The sequence below is a fragment of the Malania oleifera genome, chromosome 7 (genome assembly GCF_029873635.1).
Source record: "Malania oleifera isolate guangnan ecotype guangnan chromosome 7, ASM2987363v1, whole genome shotgun sequence".
Classification (NCBI taxonomy): Eukaryota; Viridiplantae; Streptophyta; class Magnoliopsida; order Santalales; family Ximeniaceae; genus Malania; species Malania oleifera.
Genome location: NC_080423.1, coordinates 87650232 through 87662468, shown reverse-complemented (window position 1 = coordinate 87662468; position 12237 = coordinate 87650232). Strand labels below are relative to the sequence as shown.

The window sequence follows — 12237 nt, the reverse complement described above, 5'->3', positions numbered from 1 at the left end:
TTAAATATTATTTATTATACAAATAATGATATTTTATACATGAATAGTTAAATAAAATGTTGTTGTAAGTTTTTTTTTTCATATAATTTTAAAAGCCTTTGTAATAAATTTTTTTTTTCGATAAGATAAATTAAGATAGAAATTTCACTTCACTCCTAAATTTCCCATTTGAATTTTGACGAAATTTCATCGTATAGTTAAAATTTTGGATTTCGATAAATTTTGGATGATTCGTTGAGTTTTTTATGGAAATTATGCAAGACGGAAATTGACTGACATTTCGATTTCGAGGGTGTAGGAAATTAGAAATTTCGACGAAAATTTCGACAATTTTGTGGAAATTTAAGACTATGGTGGCCTTAAATGTACCCGTCAAGTGAACTAATAAACAATTTATAGATGTGGGGTGTGGTTTATTGGATTGGTTGTTGACTTGTTTAGGGGTTCCTTTGTGAGGGAATCCTAGAGTAACGTATTTTATGGAATTTGGTAGTGGAATGGATGGCCAAGATATTAGATGGTTGGAAGGGGGCCCGTTTCTCTTTTGGGGTTAGAATAACACTTAGTTAGGCCTGTCTTTCTAACATTCCATTGTATTTCATGTCTGTTAATATTCCCGTGGGAATTTCTAGTAATCTTGAGAGAATCGCGAGAGATTTCTTTTGGTCTGGTGAGGGGATTTGTTGGGGCCATTTAATGAGTTGGGTGGATGTTTGTATTTCTAACACCCCCCCCCCCCCCCGAGAAGGGGGGGGGGGGGGGGGCTGAGGGGTCTTGGCAATTTAGTGTCGAAAAACACCGCACTTTTAGATAAATGGTTATGGCATTTTCCCTTAGAAGGTATATCCTTGTGGCACAGAGTTATATAAAGTATGAGAATGGGTGGGATATTAATACTAGTTTGAGATGTTCTTTGGGGAAGTCCGTGGATTTTTGTTCTTAGATTTGTTGTCTATTCACTCACACTAAATTTGAGGTGGTGAGGAGTTACTGGATTCGTTTTTGGAAAGATCCATGGCTTGGGATTGCTTCTTTTTCCACTTATTTTCCTTATCTTTTTAGATTGTGCCCTAAGCCGAGTAGAGTTCTTTTTTTGTTGGCAATCTGAGTAGCTCTTTTGTTTCTTGGAATCTCCACTTCAGGAGACCTCTAAACAATAGGGCTATGGCGGAGTTGTTTTCCTTGTCCCTATTAAACATTTGCTTTCTGTCTCTAGTTAGGATGTTTGTTCTTGGTCTTTGGATCAGCTGGGGTTGTTTACTTGCAAATCATTCTTTGAATTGTTGACCTAGCCCAACTCTTGTTTTACTCTTTACCCTATTATTTGGAAGGTCAAAGTTTCCCCAAAAATCAAAGCTTTTACATGGTTGGTTGTGCTTAACAAATTTAATACCAATAACTTGCTGCAGATTAGGAGACCTTTGAAGGCTCTCACTCCAGATGTTTGTGTGCTCTGTTATAGCGATTCCAAGATGGCATCCCATCTTCTTTTGCATTGCAATTTTGCTTGGAGGTTTTGGACCAAACTGTTCAGTATAATGGAAGAGAGTTGGGTTGTCCTTCTTCAGTGGAAAATTTGCTAGCCATCTCCTTCGCAGGTTTTGGAAGAAGGGAGGATAGGGCAGTTTTGTGGAAGTGTGGCTTCTTTGCAATCTTCTGTGATCTATGGATGGAGCGTAGATATTTTCTAGGAAGAAGTTAAATTGGACACTGGTGAGGGAAAAGATTCTGTATATGGCTTCTTTAGTTGGGATTGGTAATTTTAGGGGAGCTGGTATTCCAGATTTTCGAAGGGATTGGAAGAACTTGCTGGTTTAATGTTTCCTCCTTTTTTGTTGTTCTTAATGCCTTTTTTTTTTTCCTGGTTTCACCCATATTATTGTCAATAGATATCTTATTTTTCCTCCTTGTAAGTTCCCTGTTAATGAATCTTGGTGGGATGTGGTTCATTATGTCAAATTACCTTCTGGCACTTTGGATGACTCTAGTCAAAATGGAGCCTCCATTTAGTGTGGAAAATAAGGGATGGAGAAGAATTCAGTTTTTTGTGGTTCCAAGTTGGCAAAAGAGGGGCATTCATTTCACACTTTTGATACCTATACTGAGACAAGATCTTGCGTGAAACCAATATCATTTGAGGTTCATCATTTGGATCAAGTAGAAAATTCACTGTATAGTGGTCCATTGGTTGGGCTTGACATCAGATTTTTCTGGGAATCTTCTCTGTATTATTCTCCATTTAATGCCAGAAAAAAATTTGCCTTCTTTGGAATTAATCCTAGTCTATGAATGCTGTGTTGGCAATGGTAAATTGTTGGTTAGTGCTGTTAGGACCCTATGAGCATCCAGAAGAGAATGACACCAAGAATTTTATATGGTTCGGTCAAGAACGACCTACGTCCACGGAGCACATACCAAATATTCAATAACTCGCCGGAAAAATGTTACAATTCTCTCTCTCTCTCTCTCTCTCTCTCTCTTCCTCCCTTCTTCCTCACAGCTCTCTCTGCACTCTTTGTGCTCTTTCTGCACTGTGCTGTGCTCTTGTATTATATCACTTTCCACAGCCTCTTTATATAGGCTTGGATTTTACATGATAATCAATACAATTTAATCACAAATTGGAAGTTAAAAGAATAGATTAAATGGAGAATGAATTCCACCATGTGAAATTAAATTCACCATGCGTTTTCTGACTCAGCAATGCCGCGTCTCTAGCTGTGTTTCTGGCTCCATCTCTAACAATCTCCCACTTGGAGACAGAGACACCTTCTCAACCAGTATCATGAATAAATGATGTGCTCATAACATGTGTCTTCAAACATGAAGACCAACTGAAGTTGAGCACAACTTTAGCTTCTCTGTAGTCGCCACCTTCCTGTCTGCTTGATATTTGTGGACTAATCTGATGGCTGTCATCTTCACAACTGGTTTAAAAAAGCCGGTGTAGTCAATCCCTTTCTTTTGCTCAAAGCCTTTGACTACCAAGTGAGGCTTGTACCTTCTGGAGCCGTCATACTCCTCTTCGATTTTGTACACCCACTTGTTATGAAGGCCTTTGGGAAACTTCCACATTCTGTTGGAGGTGAGGGATTTCATCTCATCCTTCATTGCAAGCTCCCACTTGCTCGTATCTGCCACCTGACATGCTTCATCGTAGCATTCGGGCACTCCTCCATCTGTAGGAAGTAAGTAATCAATATACCTTCTGTCTGGTATATAAGACCGAGTAGATCTCCTAAGCTCCGGAGCTGGAGTAGGAGATGGTGGTGCGACAATCTGCTCCACTGGTTCCTCCGCCTGAGAATTCTTGGTATTCTGCTGATGTGTCCCAACACATTCATGGGTGTTTATCTGGAAACTAACCCTCTTCTGTTTCCTGACTATACAATCCTCACACATGTCAACCTGCACTGACTGTAGGCCACTCAATTTTTCCTTTAAGTGCATCACCCTGAGTCCCTTCTCGCTCATGTGACCAAGTCGTTGGTGCTAGATGTTGCTGTCGCCATTTCTTGCAGCAACTGAAATAGACATGGAGGCATTGGAGGTTAGAAAAAGTGTTCCTCTTTTCTTACCTCGTACAATTGTTAGTACACCCTTTGAGACTTTCCATTCATCGCCAATGAATTTCGTCGTGTATCCCTCATCTGCCAGCTGACCAACTGAGATCAAATTCTTTTTCAGGTTTGGAATATACCTGACATCCTTCAGCTTCCATACTGACCCGTTTATACTGATCTTCACAACTCCCTTGCCGGTTACGTCGCAAGGTTGATCGTTGCCAAGGTACACCTTACCAAAATTACCTGGTGTGTACTTCTTTAGGCAATCTCTACAGCATGTGGCATGAAATGAGGCTCCGGAGTTTATGACTCAAGACTCCTGCTTGCTCTCCAAAGAGCAGATTAACATCTTATCATTCTCGGAAGCAATATTTGCTTCTGTCTTTGCCCTCATCTCAAATTCTTTCTTCTGACTCCTGCACTGGTTCTTGTAAAGACCAGTCTTTCCACAGTTCCAGCACTCAATAGCTTTAGTGCTCTAAGAACCTGTGTCCTAAGTACCTCTAGGATTTCTCGGCCTAGATCTGCGGCGGTTGTTTGATCGTCCATGCCTGTTTCCTCTACCTCGATTCTCCATGTTCAAGGCTGAACTCGAATTGGAGCTATGGTTCGGCTGCATTCTTATTTCTTTCGTCAAAATCATGCTGACGACCTCATCGTATACAAGCTTCGATTTTCCTACGGAGCTACTGATGGCAGTGACGACACCATTCCAATTTTCAGGCAGCTGACTGAGAATCAGTAGAGTCCGAATCTCATCATCAACCTTATCCTGACTGAAGGGAGTTGATTAGACAACTCATTGAAGTTATTCAGATGCCTGCTAAAACTCTCATTTGCAGACATATTCATCGTAAATAGTCTTTTAATGAGATGCACCTTGTTTGCGGCTGAAGGCTGCTCGTACATATTTGAGAGCGCATCCATCAGAGACTTGGTGGATGTTCTATGCTTGATATTGAACGCCACAGATTTTGACAACGTCATTCTGATGGCTCCGAGGGCTTTTCGATCAAGTCCCACTCGTCCTCGTTCATGGATGTTGGCTTACCCTTCAACGGTAAGTGCAATTCCTTCTCAAACAAATAGTCTTCTATCTGCATCTTCCAGAAACCGAAATTGTTCCCGTTGAACATTTCGATTTTTGAGCTCTTTTCATTTGACATCTCGATTTGCTAATCTATAGATGGAATTAACTCAAATGAATAGCACGGATGGATCCGGAACGATCGAAAACTCTAGAAATGGTTTGAGTCGCTCGAAAAACGGACCCAAAACAACCCCGAAAAGCTCAGTCAAAGTTTTCAGTCAACCCTGGTCAAACTGCTGACGTGGCGCTGACGTGGCAATGGGACCCACTTGATGATGTGGTAGTGCCTGCTGGCGTGGCGCCTCTGTCGTGTGGCACTCCTGCTAACGCGTGCGCGGTATGCGCGCTGACGTGGCGCTGAGGTCAGACCCGGGTCAGGAACCGGATCTCGGGTTCACCAGGATCTGAGTCACTTGCAGGGTCGGGTCGGGTTCTCTTCGGGTCGGGTTGAGGCGGTCAGGCGAGGAAGACGCGTGCGGCGCATCGCCGGTGCGTGGAGAGGCGTCTTGCTACGGCAAGACGCGCGGGGGCGCGTGCGGGCTTGTCTGAACTCCGTTCGAGCTCCGGCGGACACCCTTCTCTTCATCTTGGCGAGGTGAATACGATGGTGGCCTCAAAACACACTTTCGATCTACTGGACAGAGCTCTGAATTTCGTGATCACTTCTGATCTGGATTTTCTGCTCTAACTGGACTCTGATACCACTTGTTAGGACCCTGTGAGCATCCAGAAGAGAATGACACCAAGAATTTTACGTGGTTCAGTCAAGAACGACCTACGTTCACAGAGCACATACCAACTATTCAATAACTCGCCGGAAAAATGTTACAATTCTCTCTCTCTCTCTCTCTCTCTCTCTTCCTCCCTTCTTCCTCACAGCTCTCTCTGCACTCTCTGTGCTCTCTCTGCACTGTGTTGTGCTGTTGTATTATATCACTTTCCACAGCCTCTTTATATAGGCTTGGATTTTACATGATATTCAATACAATTTAATCACAAATTGGAAGTTAAAAGAATAGATTAAATGGAGAATAAATTCCACCGCGTGAAATTAAATTCACCACGCGTTTCTGACTCAGCAATGCCGCGTCTCCAGCTGTGTTTCTGGCTCCATCTCTAACAAGAGCCGGTGAAATTCTTGGTTTCCCAAAGTAATTGAGGAGCTTCTGCTGGCTTAATCTTGTTCAATTTGTTCTCTAAGAACTCAGAGATTGCCTCAGCATATCACTACATTTACTCATTTAATGCAAGTTGAGGTGGCTTAGGTTCAAAACGGTATTTAATTATGTGTTCATTTGAAATGCTGAGAGCCAAAAATGTTTTACTTTAGAAATGAACTTCACTATTGTTTGATATGATTTCAATGGAGGATGCCTCAATATAATCAAATATGATGTTTTATTATTACAAAGTTCATGTAATTGTTTGAGCGCATAATGGGTGGTTGGTTGGCTGTGGCAAAGCCACTCTTTACTTGCCCCAACTGAAATTTCAAAAATTCGGTTAGTATATATTTTCTGTCATTTCAAAATGTGTGTATTCTATTAAGTAAAACCATAATTTTTTCTAATAAAAAATTGACCCTGCTGCGAGTTTTAACTCCTTATTGGCTCCACAAACTCAAAATGCAGGGTTCGATTTATAGTATAGGAGTTAATTAGCTGGTCAAAAGACCGATAGTGGATTGCTTAAATAATTTAAGAAAAAAAGTACTATGTATGGAAGAAATAAATATTTGTATATTGGGAATTTTTAAATAAATTTATTAATTCCCCTCACTGACTAAAATTCCTTGCTCTTCCCCCACTGGTCTGCCTCGTCCTTTTTGTTCCCATGATGTTTTCATTTTGTCTAATATAATGTTTTTCCATGGTTACAGTTACTCCGTTGTGCTAAGGCATACCACAGAGGAAGTTTTCGCTGCATGCATCGAGACAACTCAACCAGATCGGGCTGTATTGACATCTCAGTTAAGGAACCAAGTGATGAATGATCTTATGGAAGGTTTGAATAGGCACAGTTGGTTTACTGGTTTCGATGTATCTGATGAACCACCTGTCAAATATTCTATGGAGGAGTGGATCAAGCTAGCTAAGGAACATCACGCAACAGTTTTCATTGCAGGTTCTGTTTCCGGTCACAATTTTGCTAGTGGTTAAGTAATTTCTTATAATTTTTTTATCTATAACTTCTATCATTAGAGAATTGGTTGTCAAGAAGACAGCTATAAGAAACATTGTTTATACATTTTGTTATTTTTCACACAAATATGTCTGATATGGACAGTACTTCACATGCATGTCAACCAAGTCCCCATATGCATGCGTATCATAATTCCAAGTCACTTTTTGACTTCCTTTTCTCTTGCAATTACTTTCTGCGTGCATGTGGGAACTTGGTTGACATGACATATTTTGGTATTTTAGATTGTAACTAGCTTTGTTCATTTTATCTGGAAGTAGCTGCAGTATAGGTACTTTTTTTTTTTCAATGGAGGAATTGCCTTTGGATCATTGGATGCCTAGTCCGGTTTTATGACTATCTTTGGATTAATTGCCATTTTAGTAATATCTCTTTTATGCATCATGTTAACAGAGTTTAGTAAAATTGGAAAACCAAGCACAGTAATAGATCTCCTCCTCAGTACATCATAATGATCATTATACCTTCACTAACCCATCCTCATTGACACAAGGAAGTAACACTAACTGGTCTTTTCTTTCTGCTCACCCATTTCAAAGTGGGCAATGACCAGTGTTTGGTTTTGGGAGGACCCTTGGGTGGGAAAGTGTTCATTGTGGTTGTTAGCTAGCCTTACCTATTAAAAATCTTGTCCCTCCATAACGCACCTATTATGCCCTTTTTTCTTGTGATGGGGCTATCATTGGGATTTGTACTTCGTTAGGAATCTCAACAAAAGAGAGGTTGTTGAGCTAACCACTTTACTCAATACCTTGAATCATTTTGCTTCATCCTGGAGGGAGATGACAGAGTGTGGGTGGGCAATTCATCAGCGCTGCTCATCTCCTCATCCTTTGCAGCCCTCCACCCACAATGGGATAAGGCTTCAGACACACTTGGGAAGGGAAATTGAGTATAGAGTTGCAATAAAACAATATGGGGGTGATGAAAAATTATGACAAAGAAAGAGATGAGATGATGGGTACATGTATGTTTACCTTTCTAGACAACAATATAGGAAGGTTAATATGATTGGAGGCTAGATCATCAAACAAGGAAACCATAGGTGCAACATATTAGGATTTGGAGGATGCTCTCCTTCTGTTAGTTGCTGTCATGTGTACACCTACAAGTACGATGATCCAAATGACTAGGACTCAGGTGAGGTGAACATGCAGGAGGATGACTAGGTAGAGAAACTAGGCCTGAATCTGGAAGTTTAGAAAGGCAAAAAGGACTCATAAGAATCAATAGGAGTAAGAATTATATGGTGGAGACTCAAAAGAAGGTAACATAGTAGTTTATAATTGCGATATCTCTATTGAGTACAAGAGTATCTCCAAAAAATACACTTACATAATGAGGATTCAACTTATCCACACTTGGAGTTAAAAAATGGACAAAGGACATCCAAATAGGAGATGGTAAAAACAATGGAACATCAAGGAAGAGAATAGAGCAAGGTATTTTACCTCTTGAGGACAGAAGATGACATTCTAGTTGATATGAGACTATGAGAGCAAGCATCACTCCAACATTTTGGGGACATTTGTCTGATATATTAGGATTCGAGTGACGTCAAGAATGCCTGTTTTTCATTTGTCTATTTTGTTGTGAGGTGTGGACACAGGATGACTGATGAATCATTTCAGATTCGGTCATAGTTATTAGGTGCTCAAGCACTCCGTAGTATCATTACTATGGAGTTTTCTGATAGGTAAATTAAACTGAGTTTTATTTCAGGACAAAAGGCATAAAATATTTTATATAACTCAAAATTATGCTTTATTAAATAAGCCTAAGTCATTCTTAAGTAATCATCTACAAATGTGACAAAATATCTGGAACCCAACTTTGATGTAACACAACTAGGACTCCGAACATTACTGGACTAAATTAAAAGGGTTGACAGCCTGTTTATTGAATTGGGAAGCAAACAAAACATGCTGGTGCTTTCCCAAGTCCCAACTGACAAAACTCACACTATAGGTAGGCACAAAACTTAAATCAAGAGTCTACGGTTTTAACTTCTCAATAGAAGGATGTTCGAGACAACAATAGATTTGAAGCAGTGTGGCAGCAGCAGTGCAAGTGGTAGTAGTAGGAAATCTTGAATAACAACAGAATAAGGAAATCCTCAATCATCATCCTCATCTTTAATCCTGAATAACAACAGAACAAGGAAAGAAAGTCATGGAACAATTCACTAGTTCAAATAAATTAAAACAATGTTCATATAAAATTAACACAGATCAAACCCTATACATGCCTCAGCACTGGAAGAGAATGCCTTCTTTTCTGACTGAATGTATGACACAATCAACCATGCCATTTGACTTTGCACGGCCTCCATTGACAGTGGCTAGCTAAGATTCAGTATCCTGGGTTTGCAACAGCGGTTTTCCCTTCTTTATGGGGAGAGTTGGGGGCCATAATCATGTCATCACTCCCCACACCCCCTATCACAGCTCCCGCCACATTTTCCATCATCCAATCCTGCTGATGGTAACTGTGCAGCCATTGCTGTTGCCGAACTTCATTGTTTCAGTTCTTAAAAAAAAAGTTGTTTGAGAGAGCTGTGAGAGAAGCAATGGGGAGGGTGGGAGAGAGAGAGAGAGAGATGTTAAGAGAGGCAGAGGGAAGGGCACAGGGATGCGAACATGAAGGATGATGTGGTCTTCTTATTTTAAGGAAAAAAAATTGGAATGTGTTGGCTCAGTAACTCAGTGAAGGGATTTTTTTTAATAGAAAAAAATCAATTGGCCTTGGACATGAGGTTCCATGAAGCGCTGACAGATGGTACCCTTTTATGCACAAATCTCAACTTTAATATAGGTATATAGATATATCTAATGCATGCAATAGTGTCCATTACCCTCACTGACTGATGTGCTGAAATACAGTAATGACACACAGGAATTGGACAGATTTTTCCATTGATTTAAAACTTCAAGTCTTATAAAATTGAAGGAAAGCAGAAAAGTTGGGGCCTGAAGTTTCCGTGGTAAATGTTTAGAGAATGCCAATTCAAGCAAACAAAGTTGCTAGCAAGGCCTTAAATTTTGATTTCGACTCAAATTTCGAATCTCCAAAAGTACGGAAATTTCGATGGAAATTTCGATTTCGATTTGAAAAAGTAACGGAATTCAGTAATAAAGCATGAAATTCTTTGTGAAACTTTAGAAATGGTTAACAAACATAATAATATAAGTTTTAGGACTAATATATTACAAATTAAATACATCTATGTTTTCTATGAGGTGGAAAAGTTGTAAAATAGTATGTGTATCTAATATGTTTAAGATAATGTACATTAAACATATTCAGTTAATACAAATGAAATTCATAAATCATTTAAATATTATTTATTATACAAATAATGATAATTTAGACATGAATGGTTGAATAAAATGTTACTATAAGTTTATTTTTTCATATAATTTCAAAAGCACATGTAATAATCTTTTGTTCCAACAAGATAAATAAAATAAATAAAGATAGAATTTCACTTCACTCCTAAATTTCTCATTTGAATTCTAAGGAAATTTTATTGTATAGTTAAAATTTTGGCAAGTTTCGCTAAAATTTTGAGATTTCGATAAATTTCGGATGATTCATTGAGATTTCAATGGAAATTATGCAAGACGGAAATCGAATGCCATTTCGATTTCGAGGGTGATGGAAATCGGAAATTTCGACGGAAATTTCAACAATTTCGTGGAAATTTAAGACTGGTTGCTAGTTAAGCAGTGCCTGAAAATTTGCAATAAATCTACTAATAGTACTTGTTTGTAGTAGGATTAATCCCCATGATATTTGTAGTTTTTTAATGTTCATAAATGCAATTTTTTGTTCACTTTAATTTGTTTCTCAAAGCTGATATGGATTAATGTTGAGGGTTATTGTTTGCGATTGAACTTTGGACCAGGTCTAGTAGAAAGTTATTTATGGGCTATAGCATTAATAGTTTTTACTGACTAGGATTTTGTGATGTGATTGCACCATCTGCTGTTTAAAGTGCAGTCTATATTAGAACTTTGTCTGCCCTTGTGACCGAGTTATTGATTACATCTGAGCAATATTTTCGTGGAGGACCATCAATGGAGACTTTGGATTCTTATATTGCTATAGCTTTATAAATTACGATTTTTATTTTAGTTTAGAAAAATTCTGGTTATTTTGTAAATTTATTTAGTTTAGGGTTATTATGTGTGTTTTTCATAATTTTGGGGTTATTTTAATCATTAGTCCTTTTTGTTGTAATGTTGGGTGTATAAGAAATTTGCTTGTGTGTTCTATTGGGCAGTTATTACATTTGAGATTCAGAGCAGGTTACTGGTTTCCCTCTCTCTCTCTCTCTCTCTCTCTCGCTTTCTCTTGCACCCCTCTCTCTTCCCTTCTTCGTCTTCCTCTCTTCTTCTTCTTCTTCTTCTTCTTCTTCTTCGTTCTCATCTCTGTTTCACTCTCTGCTTTGTTACTGATCTTCCTATTCTGCCCTGCATCAAGTTCTTCCTCTTCTTATTTCTTCTTCTCTGTTTCTCTATCTTGATTTTATCTTTCTTTTTGTATCTATATATGTTCTGCATCAATTTTCCTTTACATGGTTTATATAACTTCTGTTATTTGCAGTGCATGGAGGCTTTGGTGAAGATGGTACTCTTCAATCTTTGCTAGAGGCTGAAGGAGTTTCTTACACAGGTTTAGTATTATTCATGCTTAATTTAATTTGGACTCTCACTTATTCCATGGACTTCATGTTTTGATTCCATGGACTTATAATTGCTTATGCTACTGCCTTCTAAATTGAAGGTCCTGGTGTGGCGGCTTCAAAGACTTGTATGGACAAAGTTGCAACATCTCTTGCTCTTGAACATGTATGGTCTGTAATTAATACTATAAGTTGCAACATGTTCGTCTCTTGAACTTATAAAGTCATTACTTAAAGGGCTGTCTGGTATCATTTTTTGCTTTCCAGTTTTCATTACTGGTATAGTGAAGAAACAAGTTATGATAAAGTGTTTGTTTAGTTGATATCTTTCTGTCTAGATTTTGTCGTGGGAAGCTGTTCTACAGTACTTTAATATCCATTTTGTGGATTAAATCATTTGCTCTATGTAAAATTTATAATTAAATAAAATAAAACAACTATGAGAATTTAATATATAATTAAAGAAAAGTATCCATAAAATGAAAATTTCTGAAAGAAATAATCGAAGTCTTTCAGAAAATCATTTTTTTTTTATCAATTTTCAATTGCCATGTACTGTAGGACTGCTCTTGGAGTGCTAAAAAGTGAGTTTAAATATATAAGAACTGAAAAAAAAAAATTACATTAATTTCTATTTTTATATTCTATTTTAATTTTTATGCATTTTTTATTATTGAAATCATATTTTCTAA

The 12237-nt window shown here is 38.3% G+C and overlaps 1 protein-coding gene across 3 annotated transcripts in view; it reads left to right on the top strand.

Moving 5' to 3' along the window:
- The window catches only part of LOC131160433 (uncharacterized), a 140861-nt gene that overhangs the window by 110810 nt on the left and 17814 nt on the right, over positions 1–12237 (top strand). For 2 of the 3 annotated variants that reach the window (XM_058116113.1, XM_058116112.1), the window contains 3 exons: positions 6536–6780; positions 11467–11535; positions 11647–11711. In XM_058116113.1, the coding sequence (XP_057972096.1) occupies positions 6536–6780; positions 11467–11535; positions 11647–11711 (379 nt within the window). Of the gene's footprint in view, positions 1–6535; positions 6811–11466; positions 11536–11646; positions 11712–12237 lie in introns of all 3 variants that reach the window. The other variant, XM_058116111.1, reaches the window with a different exon arrangement.